Source organism: Cyrtonyx montezumae, unplaced genomic scaffold, assembly GCF_038088225.1.
Source record: "Cyrtonyx montezumae isolate F1298 unplaced genomic scaffold, pur_monq_1.0 scaffold_17, whole genome shotgun sequence".
NCBI lineage: Eukaryota > Metazoa > Chordata > Aves > Galliformes > Odontophoridae > Cyrtonyx > Cyrtonyx montezumae.
Genome location: NW_027071903.1, coordinates 14,842,637 through 14,863,881, shown reverse-complemented (window position 1 = coordinate 14,863,881; position 21,245 = coordinate 14,842,637). Strand labels below are relative to the sequence as shown.

Genomic DNA, 21,245 nt, shown 5'->3' with positions numbered 1-21,245 from the left:
GCAGGGATGACACCTCCAAGCCCATGGCAGCGCCAGGGAGCGATGCCAACACCAGCCCAGGGGCAGCCCGCCTGCCTCCTGCTTTTACAAAGCGAGGTGCGGGGGGACGAGAGCCGGCGGGGAGCTGAGCCGTGTGCTGTGATCACAAGCCCGGTGCTCGGGCAGTGCTGACACTGTGGGCGTTGGGGTGGCAGCGCCCAGCCCCGAGCACCACCCCAGCACAAGTGCGGCCGCTTCCCAGGGACGGTTACCAGGAGCCCGCGGTGTGTTTGGTTGCAAACAGAGCGGGGGCCGGAGCCAGGAGCTGTGTTTGTGCCTGCGGTTGCTCAGGCAACTCGGGGCCAGCCAGGAAGCGAGCCCTGGGGCTGGCCAAGGCGGACAGAGGGATGGACAGACGGACGGAAGAAGACACGGGGCGTCAGTGCGGAGGGGAATTTATTGCGGGGTGACAGCGTGGGGCTGCAGCATCCTTTGGTTCAGGCTCCGTGGGGGCAGCGGGAGCCCACGTGGGTGCAGAGATGGAGGCTCAGGGACCTTTGGTGACGGTTGGGACCCTGCCCCGGCACTGGGCAGCGGGACCCTCGGCAAGTGGAATCCCAATAGGGTGACGGGAAGTGCCAGGGGTGGGGACGGTGGGCTGTGGTCCCGCAGGGACTGAGGTAGGGACAGCCGAGGTGCCGGTGGGGCACCCCACGGAGCAGCGCTGCAGGGGCAGGGGGTGATGCACGAAGGACGGATGCGGCGTTGAGATGGAGCCCGGCCACTGTCCCCTCGCATCCGATGTCCCGCCAGCGTGGGGCCAGCCCCGCTGCAGCCTCCCAGGCCCCGCGGCCATGTCCCGAGGCTGACGTGACCGCAGGCGGTGGGCGCTCCCTACTTTTTCATTTTGGCATCGTAGGTGCCCGCGTTCTTGTAGGCGCTGACGTAGCCGCTGTTGTCCACGATGTCCTCCCTCCCGCTCTTCCCCTTGCCCTTCCCCGTCTCGTCGAAGCGCTCCTTGTGGGACCCCGTGTACTTGGAGGTGTCCGTCAGCCGCTCCACGGCGCCCACGTTCTTGGCTTTCTGCAGGGGGACGCGGGCGCAGTGGGTCAGCCAGCAGCTTTTGCCAATCCCCAGTGCCCACTGGGAACCCAAACCCGTGGGGCTCCCACGAAGCAGAGCCCCATCCTCACCCCCTGCCCCCGCTCTCACCGTGATGCCCACGTTAACGGGCTCCTTCCCGGCCACCAGCTGGCAGATGGCCTCGTACGCCTCCTCCTTGCTCTTGTCCTTAAAGCGCTTTGGGGCCAGCTCCTCCAAGGCCTTCTTGAACTCCTCGTAGTTGATGACACGTGCTGTTTTCCCCCTGCAAGCACCGACGCCGAAATGCTGTGAGCATCACCTTGTGCTGGTCCAAGCCACATCGCGAGGACCCCAAAAATGCTCTTCTCTCAACCTGGGGTTCCTCAGCCACCTCCACAATGCAGTGGGGCTGCACACGGATCCAGCTGGATGGGCTCCAGGAGCTTTGCAGCCCCGTGATGTTCCAGCCCTCTGTGCTCAAACCCTCACTGGTGGGAGGGGATGAGCATCTGTCGCTGCTGCTCCTGACCCCTCCCCATTGCTCACTTTGGCACAGAGCTGCTGTGCCGTGTCTTTCCCCATCGGCATCACACTCGTGCCCAAAACCACTTGGTTCCAGCTGGGAACAGGAGACCCCAGGCAGCAGTACTGGGGAAGCAGCATCCCCACCCACTGTCACCTCCACACCCTGCTGCAGCATTGGCTGTCACCACACCCATGCGGACCACAAAAGCATCCCCGGGGCCCAAGCTCAGAGCCCTCCCTGAGCTCAGGGCTGTGCCACATCCCAGTGTACAGCCCCGAGCATCCTCCTGTTGCTGGATGGGAACTTGGGTTCCTGTCTTATCTGTGCGTGACACCACAGTCTGGGCTCTCCCATCCTGCAGATCTGCACTGATTTGTTATCTGCACCCACTGCACAGCGATGCGTGCAGAACGGGGACCCCAGCCCAGGTCACTTACTTCACTTTGGAGAAGACAATGTCCACGTCGGTGCTGGTGATGCTTTTGCCGTCGATGATTTTGCAGTCCTTGCACAGCTTGGCCCAGTTCTTCCCGTTCATCTCCTGCCCCGTGGCTTTGGTGTCACCGTACATGGCGAACTTGCGGAAGCTATCCTCCAGAGATGACATCTCAGCGCTCCCCGCCATGGGGCCGAGGGATGGGGTGGGATCAGCACCTGGATGACTCCTTCAGCTTCCGATGCCGACAGCTGAGAGGTGCCTTAAGGGGACGGCGGCTTCGGAGCGAGGGATGCGAGCTTATCAACCCACCCCTAGCCTGGCCGCCACCCACTCTTATCCCTCAGCGAGCTCCCAGCCCTATGCCATCACATTCGCCCTTCCCCCGCTGCCTAGCGACCGTCGCTAAGGGCAGGGCCGCGCTGCCTAGCGACCGTCGCTAGGGCTGGAATGCGCGGCCCCGGGGGGGGGGAGGGGGGGGGGGGGGTCACCGGAGGATGCGGACCCTTAAAGGGGGTTCGGGGGCCTCGGAGCGGTCCCGACCCCGCGGAGCCCCGTCCCATCCCCCGCTCGCTCCCGGTGCCGGTCCGCTCTCACCTCTCGGTGCCGCTCTCTGGGCGCGGCCGCCGCTGCCGCCGCTGTTTAAGGCCCCGCGGTGTCTCCGTGCCGGCCCCCGACTGCGGGAGGGGCTGCGGGAGGGGCTGAGGACGGACCGCGGGGCCGCCCCGTCCCGCCCCGCCCGGACCGGGTGTCCGCCCGGCCCGGTTCCTGCGGGGGCAGCCGGGAGGGAATGGGCGCGGGGGGAGGTCCCGGCTGTGCTGTGGCACCCGGAGCTCTGCAGCCCCATCCCCGCGTCCTCCCTCTGCCGTTCTCCGTCCTCCAGCCTTTGCCCTTCCTCCCACACCCTGCATCCTCGCTTCTCCGCCATCACTCCGACCACGGGACCACGAGGGTTGGAAGGGAGCTCTCAGACCCCCCCCACCGCACCCACGTCCCTCAGCGCCACATCCCCACGGCTCTGGGGCACCTCCAGGGACGGTGACCCCCCCCTCCCTGGGCAGCCGTGCCACTGCATCACTGCTCCTTGGGAGCAGAGCTGTCCCCAATGAAATGCTCACCCTCCTGGATGGAGGTGGCCATGGGGTGGTGACACTTCTGGATAACCAAGGGGCAGCACGTCTGCGTGGCCGAGGGCGGCACACGTCGGGGCCGACACGCGTGGGGAGCAGAGGAGGAGGGCCCGGAGCCGGGCCGGGCTCGCTGCCCCATCGCCGGGTCGAGCAGGTCAGGTTTCGGTTTCTAAGGGCCGGGGTTTGTTGTGCATTTGTTGTCACTATGACAGCCCTGCTGGGACGGAGAGCTCCAAAGCCAGGTCCTGGGCTGGCTCCTCACGCAGCCCGGAAAAGGAAGGCCAGCCCGGGGCTCGGGCTGCAGCCAAGCACGAGGTCCCACGGGCTGAGCACGGAGTGGCCCGGTGCCCAGACCCCAGCAACTTTCCCCTTTTGAAGATCTCCAGAAAGGATCGGGGGCGTTCCCAGCACCCAGCGAGCCGTGCCACACCGATGCTCACCCCGGTGCCGGGCACGCATCCCAAAGCGGGGTCACCCACAGGCCGCCCCAAGCAGGGACACGCTCCCTCCACGCCCCATCCTCCTCCCACGGGCACCGCCGCCATCGGGGAGCAGCGGGGTGGGATGAGGTTACGTGGGAACGCCGCTCCTATAGAGCGAGTTGCTACAAAACAGAGGGAAGTGTTTCGGAGCTTGTGCAATATGTATGCGGTCACCCCGGCGACGGCGCGGCCAGGAGGCGTTAGCGGGGCTTAGCTGCGTCTGACAGCAGCGAGATGCACGCGGGACGTGCCCGGCCCCGCTGCTCTGCCCCACGGTGTGAGGTTGGGGGGCTGCACCCCCGCCCTCCTCCTCCATTCGGGGTGAAATGTCTTCAACCCCCCTCCCCCCCCCCCCCCCTTCAGCTCATCAGCGTCCAAAAATGTCACATGAAAGGCATTTCCCAAAGGGAGGTCACCCTGACTTCCAAGAGAGGAGCGAGGCACTGCACGGTGCTGAAGATGAAAGCAAAGGAGAGGACGGGCGAACCCACAGCCAGCACTGGGAACCCGACCTGTCCCACAGGTTGCAGCACTGGGCCCCCAAAACCCCATGGTTTTTGACGCCCACCTGCTGGGCACGGTGCTGCTCCATGAAGGGCTGCCAGAAAAAGCCAAGAGGAAACCATATAGCAAAGGGAGTAGAAAACTTTATTGAGGGCGGAGCTGATAAAGAGCTCCACACAAAACTTTGGGACTGGTTCTGCATGGGGAAAGGGTGAGAAAGCACAGAGTGACTCCAGGGGTCGATGCTGTCTGAGTGAGGGCACAGCCAGCCTCCACCACCGGGCTGCAGTGCTCCTGGGTGGCAGCAAATGGAGAAGCAGCAGAAAATGCACCTACCCAAAGTGCCCAGGACACTTCTCAGAGCTCATTCTCTGCCCCACAGAGACGTTTAGCAGCACGGCTCAGCTCTCTGCCCCTTCAGGACAACCACCTCCAGGTCAGAGAGCAGCACAGCACGGGCAGGGAACCGGCTCCCCATAACACAGCCCCCCCGGGGATGGCCCTGGAGCAAGAAGTGCTGTGCAGAAAGCAGCAGGGTGCTCAGCCACCCTCCCGAGGGGGCACAAAGCCCTCCTGCATCACACCCGGGCAGGGGCTGCTGAGGTGCTCCTCATGGAGGCCGTGCAGCTGTGAGCTGAGGGATGACAGCAGGCACACGGTGCTCCAGGCTGAGCAGATGAGAGCACACTGCTTTGCAGGGCACACGCTGGTGGACTTGGCTTGAAGGTGCACAGTGACAACGCGGTACAGGGACGGAGCAATCAATCCTGTGACTGCCAGCCGAGCCCCCCAGCGCGACCCAGGGACGGACTGGGAGGAGGCAGGTGGAAAATGGACTTCCCAGAGTACCAACACGCAGTGGAGATGCAGCCTTGTTTTATCCTGCACCCTGAAACTGACTGCAGAACAGGTCTGCGGAGCGTCGGGACCGCACAGCCCTTCCCTACGGAGGATGCTCTGTTTTAGGATGCTCTGTTTTAGTTCCCTCTGGCAACACGTCAAAGCACCCACCTCAGGGCACTGCTCTGCCTGGAAAACCTCCTCCCCTTGACGAGGAGAGCAGCAGCAGCCATCAAGACGCAGTGCAGAAGAGCTTCTGCTGCCCCTCGGTGAGGTGTGCTGGAAGATGGACAGCATCACACAGAGGGATGCTGCCGTGGCCAGGGAACGAGTTGCTGGAGTGGCCACTAACAAAGAAGCTCCTGCTTCACCCCCAGGGCCGTGGCTTTGGGAGGCTGCTCACTCGGGCACTGTGGTGGTTGTCCTTACGTCCCCATGCTGTTTGCTGGAGCATTTTCTGTGCTGCGGTTCAGCTGTGCTCCCACTGGGCTGGGGCTGAGAGACGTGAGCTTCTCCACTGCTCCTACTTACAAACACAGCTGGAGCCTTTGAAAGAAGTTCCAGATCTCGTTCCACACGCCTGCCTCGCCGGCAGCTTTTCCTTTTCACCTTGTGCCCAGAATACAGACCCTTCCCCTTGCAGTGTTTGGGGCCGTGCGTGGACGTGGGGCTGTTCTGGGGAGGGCTGTGAAGGGCCGTGCTCCCGAGGTGGGTCTGAGCCACAGGAATCTCATCCATGGACTCAGCAGACTCAGAGTGATAGTCCGCTGGGGGTCCTGCTGCCTGCACTGCCCCCGTGCTGCTGGGGGGCACTGCAGCTGGCACCAGGAGGAGAGGGCTGTGGGAAGAGGAGGTGGCAGCAGCTGCAGCTGGAAACTCTAGAGATGGAACGAAACAGACAAGAAAGGTCGAGGAGAGAAGGAAAGATCCCTCGGTGTCAGCTCTGGCACGGCCCATCGGTGCGTGTGACAAAAGCCATACATACATTTTTGTCACGTTCAAGATGAAAATGTACAGAGTTTTGCACCGTACCAAAGCTCCTCCAGCCCCCCCCGAGGTGCTCACTTCCCATTCTCAGGCCAGCTGACCTCCTGCCACCACCAGGTTTCCCTATCAGGAAAGCTGTCAGTGTAGTCTGCTCCTCACAGACTCCTCCTCGCACTTCAAGGAGTCAGGAAACACGCAGGGATGTCACCCCTGCTGTCACAGTGCTGAGTGGATTCCTTCCCAAAGCTCCCCACACACCTTCAGGGTCAGGTACCCCGTGACCTGCTCCTGAGCTCTTCAAGGCCCACGTGAATTGATTTCCATTTGATATTTCACTCCCTGAACTCATGTGAATGAACAGCTCCTGATTTAGCCGTGGGTAACCAGGCAGCTCTTGGCTACAGAGCAGTCCTTGTTCAGCATTCTTCTTTTCAGAGAGCCAGGGGACTCCTGCTTCAGTGCTGCTCAGACAGTAGCCTGTTTATGAAGATCTGGTTTCCCCTCTTGCTTCTCTACTAATCCTGCCTTTAAAAACAAAAGCAGCCCATGCTACAGCTGCCAGCACAATGGCTTTTGCTGCGCCTTCCTCTTGAGGAACACAGAACTGAAAGGAGCAGCACTGCTGTTTAACCGTGCTGCTGCAGTAACGTCTTGAGCAGGATGATTAGGAGCAAGATGAGCCCCCCTCCTCAGCTACCTTCAAACTACGAGCTCCAAGAAATAGCATGTTTAAAGCTGCAGGAGTGCAAGGAAAAGCTGGCATCACGACCCATCAGCTCCTCCCAACACAGCTGCTGCCAAGTAAAGTTCCTATCTGCCCCTCTCCAGGGAGTTGCCACTCTTTTGCTTTTTTTCCTCACCTCTGCTTTCTAAAAGCAAGTAAGTCTGTGTTAGTTCCTTCGCATCTCAGTGAGATGGAAGTGTTACGAAGCAGAGGAGCTGAGCGATGCACACTCACCTGACTGGGGACCTGGGAAAGCAGTCCAGGGTGCAGTGTGTGGTTTTGATCTGTTCTCCATCGCCGAGGAAGAATTCTTTAGCACCTTCTTGCTTCTTTTTTTCTGTCTCTGTGAAAGCAAGAAGCCAGAAAGTCACACAGCACATGACATACTCAGAGAGAGAGCTCTCGTCCAACATACAAGCATAGCAGAAAAGGATTTTTTCACGTATTTATTACAGCTGAGCTGCAAGTCTGAGAGGCAACAGCAGAACACATCTGCTCCCATGGAGAAGCTGAGGCAGGAGGGCACTGTTTGTCCTCGTGCAGCCACCAGCAGAGAGCACAGCACGCAGCAGGGCTCGTGCTTACCTGCAGAGGGGCTGCAAAGTGAAGTGATGGGAGGTCAGGAGAGGAGCTGCGTTCAGGATCAGCTTCGTCATCATGGATGTAGAGCTTGGAAAAGCTAAAGCACACAGCAGTTACATGAGATGCTCCCCTCACACACTGCTGAACTGTGATGCCCACCTTTCCTGCACAGAGCCAGCTTCGGGGTAGCTGCTCCTCCACAACCGTGCACAAAACACCAATAGTTTCCCTTCCCTCCCCCAAGGACACGAGTTAATAGGCAAGGCTTAATTAAGAGGCTGTTTTCCCCCTCATATTATAAACTACCCTGATTCATACTGTGATTCATGTCTCCTGACAACCTGAAATCGCATCAGGATAATGAGCTCAGCACAGGGACTGTGGGACAAAACCACTCAGAAGTTTAAGCTGGCAACAGAAGAAACCCTTTTTTGTGGTGTTGTGGCTCTTAGCAGTACTCTGCGTGATCACCTGGCTTCCACATGGAGCTGAAACTTGATTTTGAGAGAAAAACCCTATGGCCTGAGAAGAGAGCTTCAGATGTGGGGGTACAAATACTAAACGGGCACAAACACAACCTGAAATGGTTTTTTTCAGCCTGATTCCTTATAGGTTACTCAAGAAAAAAATCTCTAGGGAATCTGGAAATGGGCTGAAGCTGGATTTTCTGATGCCAAAGCAAACCAGGACATAATGTTGAGCAGGTCACTGATGAACTGAGACAGGGCAGCAACAATGCACGGGGTCAGAGTACACTGCAGCTGAACCTCCCTGTACCTTGCAGACCTCAGCCTTAAGTTAGTCCTCCTGCTAAGAACCTCAGCCTTGTTGAGGACGTGAGCATACACGAGGTATGATGAGCTATGTACAATCCCCTCTCACAGCCCCATAGCTGAGCATACCCTGTTTAATTCCAGGGCAGTGAGATACTCACTCAGTGTGACTTGCTACTCCAGAGTTCTCTAAGCCTAAATCACGAAGTTAAGAGGTTTTCTCATTTCACAGTAGCTCACAAAGCAGACCACTTCCTTCAGTCAAATAGAAACCTGCTGCAAGCTTAAGGGGAGCTCCCAGATCTATTTCAAGCATTTTAAATCATTTTATTGTAAAACATGTGGATCTAGGAAAGTTTGTGTTCCAGAGGACAGGAGGCAAGCACTCCTGCATGTACCTGCCCTCCTGAACCTCAGTGAACATGTCGTTGTCAAAACACTAGTGCTTCTTCTGCTCCTAAGGTGACTGCAGGGGTGCAGTCCACATTGAGGGATGCACTTCCCATTCATGACACCTGCCTCTTGGAGACGCACCATTTTTCTGAATTTACTGCTGAGAAGTCCTCTCTGTGAACACCAGGGTCTGCATGGCCAGGGTTAGCTGGAAGTAAGTCCACTTCCTGAAACAACCAAACAGAAACAATCAGCATTTCCAGAACAAGAGAGACACACAGGGGAAGAAGGATTTTCACTGCAGAGGTGTTTTCTTCCTCCCACATACCAAGCATTTGGTCATTGGAGCTACCACAGCTGACACTCAGCAAAGGATGTAGCAGTACTGTGCATTTTCTAATCCTTGTTAAGCATAGAAGAAGGCTTAACAAAGAAGCCTTCTGCATCCAGTTCTGAACGACAGAAAGGGGTTCCTGGACTCCCCCAGCAGCACACAGTTGGGGCAGTTGGAGGACCAAGTGATGCAGGCAATGAAGCTTCAATCTCAGGAAAAAAAAAAACAACCCAACAATCACACTTTTAGTGTGCAGTGGCTACACAGACACATACTGTGTCAAAAATCAAAGTTGGATGTCCCATAAGTGGGTCTGTGAGAGACCCGGGGCCTCTGCAGCTCACCACAGCCACAGTCAGCATGCAGCAGAACAGCAGGGTGAAGTCTGTGATGATGCTGCTGCCTTATGTAAGGCAGCAAGGATGAGAGCCAGCTGCAAGGAGCTGCAGAAGACTCACGTAACCTTAAGTTACATGAAATCAGAAGGTACAGAGGGAGTTACAAAGCCCCTGACACACACTGCCAAGTGCTGCCAGAGAGCACTGGGGAGCACATCCCCAGCAACAGAGCCAGCACACTGCCCTGCTCATCTCTGGCCACTCTTCTTCTCAAAAGAAACTTCCCAAATTGCAAGGTGCTTTCAAAAACCTTGGCATGGAGATCTGCAGACTCTGTACTCATGTAATTATAGATAAGAGAGGTGCCAAGCTGGAAAGAGTTCAGGCTTGTTGCATTTAGAAAAGTGCTCTTACTTGAATTGGTCTTGCAAATGCAGGAGGAAAACTTGCAATTGTTTTACAGGTGCTGGCATCAAATTGGAGGGAATTGGTTCAGCAACCTTAAACACCAGAACTTTGGGAATGAGGCTGATGGGGGCTCACTAAGCAGGGTTCAGCCCAGTGCAGGATTAATGATCTGCAGATAATTCACCCTGAGTCTGTAACTCAGGTCATCAGTCATCACTGCCTGAGCACCAAGGGTACATAAACTGCTCCTCAGAGCTTCTTGGAGACAGAACTCCTCATGGTGACACGCAAAGCACCTGAGTCACAAACGGAGGAGATCAGCCACAGCCTCGTGTCACTGTAAGCAGGGAGAGAAGCAGCTCTTCCCTGCCCTGCGTGTTGAAATAGCTGTAGCAGAAGACTTCCTTGTGAGACTGTGCACAGCGAGGGGAAATCATCAGGACACAATATCCACAGCAAGACAGGCCTGCTCTGCCAAAGAACATTAGCAAAGGATGCATCTTGAGGATACCACGAGCAATACTTTCCAAGTAGGCAACAGAAGAGCCTTTTAAAAATCCATTTTGTACATGGTGGCCTTTTAAATTATGAATAACCAAAGCAGCCGCACACAGAAAGCAACCCATCAGAGCTGACAAGCAGAGGTGACCCGAAGAAGACTGCATCAGTAGGAAATGCAAGGTTCTCTCTGCATGGCAGAAGCACAGAGCCCCAGCATCTGCAGCTCCCACACAACTGGCAGCTGGCAGCCTGATGGGGCTGCCTCTCCCCGTCAGCTCATCTGGGTTCAGCTCTCCCTCCTGCTGCAAACAGACTGCTAACCCCACTTCAATCCCAGTTCCCAAAGCTCAGTGCCACGCTCAGGTCCCCTGTAATCCTTCAGCCTGAACACAGCCAAGGACTCAAGCAGCACCCAGGCTTAAAGAAGGCTCCACCAAAATGGGAAATGCATCTCTGCTCGCCCTCTGAAGTTAATGAGCAGTTAAGACAAAGGTGGGAAGAACACAATTTCTGTTTGATGCCTGAGAGACCTTGGATCAGTTACAAAGGGCCTCTGTGCTCAGGCTGAAGGCTGCAGTCAGAGCAGCTTACAAAAGGCAACTCACTCAGTGTGCCCCTGCTCCAGTGTGTTTGTTTGTGTTTATCTCTGGTTGCTATGTGAGGAACAAGGAAAGTCTGGGGGTTAACACTGCTCTTCACAATGTTACTGGGCATCTTCCAGTCCCTGCTGCTCCCCAAGGTACTGACTGCAGCTCTGAAACACACAGCTCCTTTTCACCCTGCTTCTGCGAGCCTACAAAGAACTGTACCCACACATCCCCAGACAAGCAGCCGTGCAGAGGAGAACACAGCCAAGCATCCCAAAGGCAGACACACCCAGCTCACTTTTTGCAGGTGTATATATTCTCAGTAGCAATTAAAATCTGGTAACCAGGAAATCATTAGTGCTCACGTTGCAGTAGTGCTTTAGTGGTCACGGTAAGCAAAGCTGTACGAGCCCAAGTGCCAAACATCCTTGCTGTTCTGGAAAGCTCCGTTCAAAATGATGGTTCAGATTTCCCAGCAGTGAACAAAAAAGGCATACGAAAAGCTGAGGTCTCCGTATCGCACAGAAAGGGAATTCAGTTCACTGTCCCTCTTCATTTGATAGGGAAAAGCTATGAGTGAGTGCAGAGAGACCCCAGTATCTCCTCACAGGGGACGTGGCCTAAGTGTGGATTCCATTAGTTTCCTATGGAATATAAGTCTGGTTATATAGCAGGACACTCACTTGCATAAAGCTACACAGAGTTACATGGGATTGCAGAATAATTTTGACTAGGAGGAGCTTCTGGAAGTTTCTAGTCAGTCCCCCCCATCCAAACCAGCACAAGTGTTGTTCTGTCACATTCTGAGCACTCCAGGGACAAAGCTGTCTTGCAGCTGACACTGAACCTTTCAATGAGAGAATCAGTGTTATGTATTCCACTGCACAGTGCAGCAGGACTGAGGGGTCCTGTACAGCACACAGATCAACTCTGCAGTAACCTCAAGAACCCCGGCACTGTGTAGACTCATCTCAAAGGAAAATAAAGTTATCTGGGTCGTTTCTGAACAGGATTGGTGCTCTCTTCTTCCTCCAGGCACTTGAACTAGCCCGTATTAGCTGCTGCTGATTAACCTCAGTTTCTCCAGCCTTAGAACCTATCTCATTTTCAGTCACGACCTACAACACCACGCGCATAAGCTGGCCACTGAAACAGATGGTCCTGTCCTTTCCAGACACAGGACCTTCCCACTCCTCAGTCATCTTCTTTTGTGCTGACACAAGCAGTTCTGTGACTGCTTGGTGAGCCGAATGGGAGGGAGCTGGCCTGGCTGAACACTACCTCAACTATTTTTTTAACAAAGCTTCTTCTTACCCAGATGAGTTCCCCCACCCTGTTCACTGCATGACTGTAACGAACAGCTGCATTGGCAAAGGAGAACAGACAGTCCAGGGCCCAGAACAAGTGGTGGAACAAGAGAGTGGGTGGGATTGATTCGTTTGAAAGCAGTACTGCTAATGCCTGAAGTGTTCATCACGTTACAGACCGTAGGCTCGCTCACATCCTCCTCACATCTCAACCCCTCACAGGTACCTCCAAAGTCCTGCCTGGAGCAGCTGCCTCTACAGCTGGAAGCTTACAAAACCGAAGCAAACTCTGCACAGCTGACGAGTGAGGCTGTTCCATGAGAGATGGACTGCAAGTGCAGTGAGTACCTGACTGGGGATCACTTGGGAGGGACAAGGATCCAGCTGCTTGTCTGCTTCTTTGGCCTCCTGCTGGGCACGCTGCTGCAGGATGTACTGGTACGTAGTCAGTCTGTTCCACCCTGGGAGGAAAGAGAGGGAGCTCATGTCAGTGTGTGAAAGGCCGCTCCCGACTGCACTGCCAGCTCACAAACTCCACGTTTGAAACGGTAACAATAAACACGGGAAGACAGATACTCTAAGCCAAAATCACCTTTGCACTGCTTATCTTACCATACTGTTATCACCACAGCACCTTCTCGTCGTCACAGTGCTCAGTTAAATGTCTCATACACACTTGGTACTGACTTTTATGCAGCAGGAATTCACACAGCTCCTTTCAGAGCAGATCGTAAGCGATATCTGCAAGATCTGCGTTGCACAGAGAGCAGTCAAAAGATATGTAATGCTGAATGGAGAAAAGGAAGTCAGCAGGTGGGTGCAGAAGGAAGGCTGAGGCAATTCACACCCAAAACAGTAAGCAGTGCTTGCCCATTCACCTTGTGCCAAGCAGACGTGCCCAACGTTTATATGTGCCTGAGTTTAAGTGCTCTTAACGTCCTACAGACACAAACACATCTGCTTCCATGAATGAGCAAAAGCATCGGACATTTCTGAGCAGCTTGCTTTCCTCAAGAGACTCCAAACATGACGGGGATTCAACACTAAGGCGTTCCTCTCCTCATGACTCTAATGTTGTAGTATTTTTAGACCACAAAAGCCAGAAATGGATGCTGCAGTGTTTGACTGCAGTCTGGTAAGCACTGTTCCTGTTTACAGTAGCACACAGTTAAATCAGATGCTCAGGATGTGGGACACCTAGACTAAAATCCCTGCTGTGCCTGAATTAATTTGGACCAGGGGTATCTTACCCTCAGAACCGTGGCCTAGGCACAAGGCTACTTCACAGGGAAGTGGGGGAGAGCAGAGGAGAAGGTGCCTCTCCTATCCAAGCAATGGCCTTAGGAAGGAAAAAGAATCCAAGACGCATTTGGCCAGGAAGACTGAGCATAAAACTGAATGCAAGCCTGCAGCCAAGTGATTAGAGATTGCATTTAATGAGGACAGTGCAGGGAGCTGGCAAATGTCAGCAGAACTGTGTCTGTGTGCCTTAGTAAGAAACAGAATACTGCTTCAGAAGCAGAGGGTTACAAACCATTTTGGCCATAGAATTCACTGGCTTCTGAACAGTTAGCAGAGCAACCTTTGCAACCTGGCCTAGGGAGCTGCTTTGGCAGGGGGGCTGGACCCAATGATCTTCAGAGGTCCCTTCCACCCCCTACAATTGTTATGGGATTTGTAAATGGTTATTTAGTTAAAAGCATTGCACTTGGCCAAACACTGCCGCACATGATGAGCCATAATTCAAAAACCCAAACACCTCTCTCCAAACCTCCAACGTGCCATGCTTCACTCCACAACAGCACCTCAATCAAGATGCAATTTTAAATACACGGATCAACTGCTTTGAGAATAACCCACTGTGACAGCAGCAAGTCGTTAAAGCCACGACAGCCATTCTGAAAAGATCACTGCGCTCATAGCAAAGCCAGGTTCTAACATTTTCACTGCTCAATCTGATTTAAGGGAGGTTGGTGTTCTTTAACGTGAAACTTAAAAGCAATACCAGCCACAGGGGTGCTATTTTCTTGGCTGCAATTTAATTACAAAGAGTTTCATGAATCAATACTCACATATAATTTATCAATACAGTTGATAAATTCTATTTCTAGCACCAAAAGGGATGGCTCATTCCCATACTGTCTTCCTCTAAGTATTCAGGTGAGACCACTGAAAACTATCTGTGTGAAATAATGTGAATTTTAAAGACATCATTTGTCTGTTCACCTGAATCTGAGGGTAATGCATAACTTGTAACATGCAAGATAGGCTTCAAGGTGGCAGTGCTGCTCCCTTTAAGGACTGCACGAAGCACATCTCAGCCAGCTTCAACAAGGCAGTGAATGCCAACATCACAAAAAAGTAACAGAAATCAACAATAATTCAACGCTGTTTCCACATATGGAGAAAACATTGGGGCAGATTAAAAGTTAATTCGCCTTCAGATTGGTTCTGAAGAAGAAAAAAAATCACATCTCGACAACAATAAAAAACAAACAGAGGAGTACTGGGCTCTGTCCACAGAACTGGGTTTTGGCCACACAGGTTCCTGTTTGTCAGGGACATCTTAATGCCGAGGATGGAGCACCCTCTTGTGGAAGCTGTATGGCAGACAAGGTAACGTGCAGCTCAGCGTTAACCTCGTCGTTTTCAGCCAAAGGAAATGTTCCTGGAGTTGCCCCAGCACTGTGATGCTTTTTAGTCTTCCTGCAGTGGTAGATCGACCTTTGAGATCTCCAGGCATCACCATTAACCAGATAAGAGGCAACTTGTAATTATGCCAAGAAAGCAAACTCACGGACTGTTGACCACATGTGGAACTGCACTGGTTTGTGCTGACCTTGTTTGTGTTGGCTTCTGTGTCACTGTCACAGACAACCTAACAATCCACCTGTAACAGCACCTCCTCCTCTCCTCCAGCACATCCCTTCTTCCCTAGTTTTGTCCCCACTGACTATAGCAAGTGTGAGATCTTCCCTCATCGTGACTTACAGAACACAAATGGCACAGGCTCCACTCCAGACAGTGACTGAAAAACAAGGTATCTGATGACTTCCAGACAAAACTGCCCCTACTGATGCAGCACCGAGTAGGAAACCTAACAAGGAGCCCTTCTGAAAGCTTCTCCCTCTGAGTTCCACAGGTCATTTTGTGCCTGTACAGTACAACTTCCATAACAGGGTCAGACCTGGAAGTTGGGCTTCCCACTGCAAAATGAGTCCAGAGAAACAGGATCTCTTGTATCACAGAATGGCACTGCACACGTGAGTGCACCTTGCTCACATCTCCTTGTGGTTCAGCTGGTACAGCACCAAGCTGGCACAGAACCAGCACGGATGCACTGTCAATCTATAACCACAGGAAATGTGACCCAGATAAGTTTCTTGTAGCTATATAAAATGATATGCATTTTTAGATAAAGTCTCTCACTGTTATATTAGCCAAGAACAATTCAGTTACAATTCTTCTTTTATTTCTTCAATTTAAGACGCCACTGTTTAACCTTCAGGACTTAACAACTGTCCAAACACCATCCAAGACATTCTGGAAATGCCTACTGATGTAGTTCAATGAGTGAACTGTAAGTTTATCTGGATTCTAAAGTTTGGTATGATTTCTAGGATTCAGACCCGAATAAGGAAATTGTATTGGTGGGTAGTGGCCCTACTAGAAATTTCCTAGTGAGATAACTAGAAAGATAATGATTTTAAAATGCTTCTGAGGAACCTGGCTTGAGTTGGAAAAGGCTTTTCACCAGCTCCAATCCACCCTTTGCAAAGACACAAAATGTATACTGTTAAACCCTCTACTTCTACCCCCTTCAGTGATCATCTTGGAAGTCTGTAACACGGATGAACACACAATGAACGCAGAACAAGTAGTAGCTAAAGGAAAATGAAATGGGGATGCGGATGACAGGGAAGTAATACTTACTAAGATAGATGTGAAAGATCAGGAGGTGGCCCAGCAGGCTCACAGTCACCAGGCTCAGAAGAATAAAAGTCCCAGCTGAGAACAAAATGGCAGGTGCCCGAGTCTCAACAGGAACAGCAGGCAGAAACACAAACCAGACATCCGTGCGGTTCTTCAGACCTGAAAAGCAAAAGCAGCAGGTCTGCTGACTGTCCACATAGTTAAGTATCTCTAACTCAACTTTAGAGCTGGAAATATTTGGAACTAGGAATGGGCTGCAGGCCCGTTATGCGTGTGAGGCTTAAGAAACTCTGTGCCTGCAGAGCAGTTCAGTGGGTGTGGGAAGGAAACGTGCCATCAGCTGAGCAGACACTTGTACAACTGCAGGAATAGGGAATGGGAGCTCCTCCTCAGTGGGAGAATCCAATCTCATACTGAGACGTGCTGGCTGATTCCCAGGATGCCCTTACCCTCATAGTGGCGGTCAGAACGAAGCATGGTGGGGTTAATGAAGAACTCAACAAAGACGTAGAAAGCAATGAGCAGCAGGAGCCCGAGGCCCAGGATGGCAGACACCACACTATTCAAAAAGAACCTGCCAAAAAAGTGAACTCTGAGTGGCTTCAGTAACATCACAGGCACAATTCAAGAGACAGATATATACAGCTACCCCAAATTACTGCAGCACTTTTGTTGATGCTGGACAAGAGCCTTGTTTCGTAACCTGACAGCAACTGGGACCCTTCAAGCAATTGTAGTTAGAAAGCAGTCAAGTACACATGACAGAAAAAGAGCTCCCTGCACAAAACCTCAAGGCAGTGTGTCGTGGCTCTCAGCAGTAACCATGTGGTTCTAGTGCAGGAAAGTGAGCAGAGAAGCAATAATGAGTGTGAGTCGCTTCATTCTTTGCCTTAAACCTGGCACAGATTAGATTTGCATGTGTGCTGCTGTAACTCCTGCCAATTGGCAAATCTTGGAGGGAAAGCAGGCAGTTTGGATTCAGGGATGGGAACAACAGGATGATCGTGGAGCTATTCCCACTCCAGTTATCATATACACTAAGGACACCCACTTCACATCCCACCACGTTTTCTGTTTTCACTTGTAGACATTTGACTACTAAGGCTAGGGATTTCATCCCTGGTTATACGGGTGTCATACTGCTTGTCTTTTCCACCTGGTTTCCTCATGACTGATTTTATTCAGCTGGGATCCAGAGGAAAAGTGGTTTTGTGTGGCTGAGCACAGATCAGACTGAGATGCAGGAGCACCCTGGGGAAGGGGGATGTTATTTAGGCAGCGATGTGCTCCTGCCACGGCTCCAAGCCCTTACCAGTAATTCCTCTCTCCCACACAGTTGTTGAGCCATTTGCAGTGGTGATCAAAGCCACGCACGCACTTGTTGCAAGATCCACAGTGCTTTGAGCTGGCACTCCTGCCAAAGAAAGGGTGGTGTTAGCGTGGCGTGCCTTTACCAGGGACACACGTACAGGGGGGTACAGCAGCAGAGAGTCTGGTAACCAACCATGAGAATATCCACAACACGAATAATGAAACCCCCAAACACATTGCCTGTATCCACCATTGCTGGACCACGATCCCAAACACTGCAAAGTTTTCCTATTTAATGCACAGTGTGATTTCTAATTTGGAGATCGTTGCTGTCTTGTTGTAAACCCTTCAGCAATTGTACAAACCTTGATCTTACAAGCTGCCCTCCAGGCATTTCTCCTACTGCATTAGCATCTCACCAAACACAAGCACGCATGCACAAGTTACACGTTGTTCTCAGTTTGAACACTGACACCCAGATAACAAAGAACAGCAGAGTCCTCTCCACATGACATGAGAGCAATTGAATCAAACACAGAACCATGTTCACATGTGACAGTGGGAGCCACCCAGCCCACTGAGCTGGGAATGAAGTTTCACTGGCACTGCAGAGCTCAGAGCTTCAGGAACCTGACTTCAATCTTACAGCCCAACAGTAAAGTAGCGTCCAGTGGCAAAGTGCAGTGGTGAAGAAGAAAGATTAGTAGAAGCAAAAGAGAAGATACTTACACATTCACATCACAGACATGGCAATGATGGTTTTCAATGACATGTGCATGCTGATTACGATTGAAGGTGGCCAGAGGCCCTAGATAGTTTTTTTCTCGCACTTTTGCATCCGCAGGATCAATGGAGACTGCAGTAAGATAAACAACTAAATGGTAGATAAAACACACTCCTGGACACTGAAGTTACACAGTTAAGGATCGTAGGAGTGATTTAATGTGTATATTTTTATTCTTAATACACAAAGCCCACAGAGACAAGGAATATGCGGATTACAAATTACCATATCACAGCACGTTAATCTGAGCTTTATTAACAGAGAAGTTCACCTGTCCCACTGTAACAAACATCCTCTGCAAAAAGATAACTGCATCTGCAGGAACAACACTCCTCATAGACTACTACTTTGTGCCTGGTGGAAATGTCCTCCCTTGCACAGGAGTTTTTAAAGGTCACTTCTACTTACCAGAATCTGACCCTATGTGCAGACTGACGGCGCAGGTTCGTGCTTCTTAGTCCACACAGAATCTTTGTAAAGTAACAGTCAGTTAAGGCCGTGCACATGCCCCTTCAACAGGCCAAACTTCCAAAAAAGAGAGAAAAAGAAGTCACATCAAGGAACTAGCACCGACCACCTCGCTTTCCTCTTCCTTACTCAGTGAGTCCCAATGAAGAGGATCACCCCTACCAAGGAGGGTCCTACAGAGCTTACTGACACACAGTATCCAGGACACGTCATCTGTATCTCAAAACGTCACCTGTTTGGATTCTTACTTCCAAAACACAGTTACAAGGCAGAGCAAATGAGCTTTAGAAGTACTTCTGGTCAAACCTCAAGTGATTGCTAATGTTTGGAAAGCATATAAAGCAGCAATGTTATGCATCTGGGAAAACCACTACACACGACAGCCTGCTCCTCAATACACATCAGTGCATGCAACAATTTACCTTCCTGTTTATCTGCTATGCAACCAGATATGCACATCACCAATCCTATTAAAGTCTATGGAAAACACAGTAGTGTGGTAAGGAGAGAAAAAAAAAGGCCTTAGAACTGTACTAACTGGCAGTAAAGCTTTCAGATATGTTGGTCTGGTCAATTAGAATGACTTTAGATTGAGTTATGATGACATGTGGCAGACAGATTTACAAAGTTTGAGGCACGATAGCACCAAGGATTTCAGTAAGATAGATAGACAAAAGACAACCGTGAGCTGATGATGTTATTAATGACTAAATCGTGTGAGTTCAACTAAAACTATTAGCAAAAATATCAGAATCCCCAAGATATCAAAGGCACATGAATTTCAGATGTGTTAATTATGATAAGTGAATTCCTCAGGAACATCTTTTCAGAACTCTTCCCAAGATGCTGTCTACAACATTTCTTGGTTATCTGGTTCTGCTAAGGAAGCTTTAAATATGAATGGCAAAACAGGCTGCAGCTGCTGAAGGATTTTCTTCTCTTCAGTTACAGACAATGTTAAAATTTCCCCTCGGTTTGCACTACACTGAGACTGGCAGCAATCCTCGTGGAGACACACAACCCCACACTCTGCAAACAGCAGTTCCCTGGTTTTCCTATGACCAAAGGATACGATATAGCCAGCGGGCAGCCAGTGGAGGGGCAGGAGAGGAACCAGAATTCCAAAGCCAACCAGAGCAAAGAAAAGGTACAGCAGCCAGGTAATGATCTGGAAAGGGTGCACAGGCCAGCTCCAGCCATTTCTTCGAGCACGTTGGACTTTAGGATCAGCTTCACCCAAATTCTCTGGAGCTGTCTTATTTGGAGGCTTGTTGCAGATGTTCATCTGTAGAAATAAAAAGAGAAAAGATTGATGTAAAAATACATTCTGAGTCCTGGATATATGCTCCAAGAAAGTTAAGAGACCAGGATAAGGCATCTGAGGGAAGACTTCTCAGAGCAAAGAGGATCTGTCATCTATAGGAAAAAAAGGGGAAAAACAACTACACATTCCAAAAGCAAGTGTTGATGTCTGCATGAAACAATGTTAGGCCAACCTTTCAGCTAAGGGAAATGTGCAGGCTTTGCCAGTGTTTTAATGGATCTAGGCCAAAATCGAGTAAAAGGGGCGCAGGTGGGCAGCCCAGAGTACAACGTGCTCTGTCTGGGGAATGTGTTCATTTCAGAAAGCTATTCCAGGTGATGTCAGAACAAATGCTGCCACCTGACTCGGATATGCCATGCTTTCCTTCCAGCAGGTGAGGAGAAGTGCAGTGAAAGCAGGTGGCATGTGGGATGGAATCACAGCTTCAGTACTACACAGCATTCGGGAAAACAGAGGTGCCTTTGTCAGCAACAAAGGAAGTGGAAAGACCAGAAAGTGGAAAAAAAAAAAAAAGTGAACAAAAAGAGGAAAAAGGAATTGCACACAACACAACAGTGAGGCCAGCTGTTGCTAGAAGAACAAAACAGAGCTACGTAAAACTGAGCTGACCTACACTGTCTGGGCTGCCAGCACGAGAAAGCAAGATTTAGTTGCAAAGACAAGTTATGAACCATAACCTGTGAAGTTCTTGATGTGCATGTGTTTGCACGACAGCTACAAGCTACAGATTCTATTCCAGTTTGTGCTGAACTGTTGGTTGCAGTTCTCTGGCTCTCTGCTGGCCACTGAGCTGCTTTGAACAGAACCTGCCTTGCTAAAGAAATGCATCCGTTCTCCATTCTGTGGGGCCAGGGTTTCTCACAGCCCCTCAGCATAGGAGTGTGCTGAGTGGCAAGGAGCAGGGCTGGGAGGCAAGGAACAGGTCTCTGGTTCACTTGCTGGAGTTTTGATCACAGTTCCAGTGCCAGAAAAATCCCAAAGGGCATAGGCAGCAACTGTCAGCGAGCGGGGCAGTTCAGATCCTGCTACAAGATCTGCTTGCATCAGTGCAAGCAAAGGGCTGGAAATTACTGCTACAGAAGCATAGAATATCCTGAATTGGAAAGGACCCGCAGTGACCACGAAGTCCAGGCTGCGCACAGCAGCACACAACCAGGCACTCCGTGCTCCCAGCCTCCCACACATCCAGGGCTGACCCCGCTAAGCACTGCTCCTGCTAAGCCCTCTCCACAGGGCCTCTCTGTGCTCTCCTCCCAGCTGAGTACCTGACATGCCTCTCGCATGTCACTGCAAACCTGACATGCCTCTCGCTAAGGAAAGCACGGCGTGCACCGCGTTGCCAAGCGGAGAGCCGACGGCTTACTCAGTCAGCGCTGCTCGGACGCCGGGGATCGACTCGGAGGCCGCAGGTCTCGCCGTGCAGACCCCATGCAGCGAAGCCCGGGGCCGGGGGACGCAGCGGGATGGAGCCGGGCACCCCGCGGATTGCTGCCGCGCCGAGAGGGCCCGGG

The 21,245-nt window shown here is 51.9% G+C and overlaps 2 protein-coding genes across 2 annotated transcripts; both read right to left on the bottom strand.

The window, feature by feature from the left end:
* Positions 1–627: 627 nt before the first annotated feature.
* TPPP3 (tubulin polymerization promoting protein family member 3) lies at positions 628–2,345 on the bottom strand. The gene is made up of 3 exons (XM_065733389.1): positions 2,026–2,345; positions 1,192–1,345; positions 628–1,062 (listed from the first exon to the last, which is right to left on the bottom strand). The coding sequence occupies exons 1-3, from the start codon at positions 2,211–2,213 to the stop codon at positions 874–876; spliced, it is 531 nt and encodes a 176-aa protein (XP_065589461.1). The 5' UTR covers positions 2,214–2,345; the 3' UTR covers positions 628–873.
* Positions 2,346–5,356: 3,011 nt separating this feature from the next.
* Positions 5,357–21,182, bottom strand: ZDHHC1 (zinc finger DHHC-type containing 1). Its single transcript, XM_065733388.1, has 11 exons — positions 21,098–21,182; positions 19,483–19,695; positions 17,888–18,063; positions 17,160–17,261; positions 16,297–16,421; positions 15,848–16,006; positions 12,263–12,375; positions 8,581–8,666; positions 7,277–7,370; positions 6,926–7,034; positions 5,357–5,858 (listed from the first exon to the last, which is right to left on the bottom strand). Exons 2-11 carry the CDS (start codon positions 19,693–19,695, stop codon positions 5,380–5,382), a joined length of 1,656 nt encoding a protein of 551 aa, XP_065589460.1. The 5' UTR covers positions 21,098–21,182; the 3' UTR covers positions 5,357–5,379.
* Positions 21,183–21,245: the final 63 nt, after the last annotated feature.

Coding starts and splice junctions, on each gene's coding strand:
- TPPP3 (XM_065733389.1), bottom strand. CDS start 2,213: ATGGCGGGGAGCGCTGAGATGTCATCTCTGGAGGATAGCTTCCGCAAG. Junction 1,346..2,025: donor ATTGTCTTCTCCAAAGTGAA/GTAAGTGACCTG, acceptor CGGTGCTTGCAG/GGGGAAAACAGCACGTGTCA. Junction 1,063..1,191: donor CCGTTAACGTGGGCATCACG/GTGAGAGCGGGG, acceptor GTCCCCCTGCAG/AAAGCCAAGAACGTGGGCGC.
- ZDHHC1 (XM_065733388.1), bottom strand. CDS start 19,695: ATGAACATCTGCAACAAGCCTCCAAATAAGACAGCTCCAGAGAATTTG. Junction 17,262..17,887: donor CATGTCTGTGATGTGAATGT/GTAAGTATCTTC, acceptor TTTCTTTGGCAG/GAGTGCCAGCTCAAAGCACT. Junction 12,376..15,847: donor GATCTTTCACATCTATCTTA/GTAAGTATTACT, acceptor CTTTCCTCCCAG/GGTGGAACAGACTGACTACG.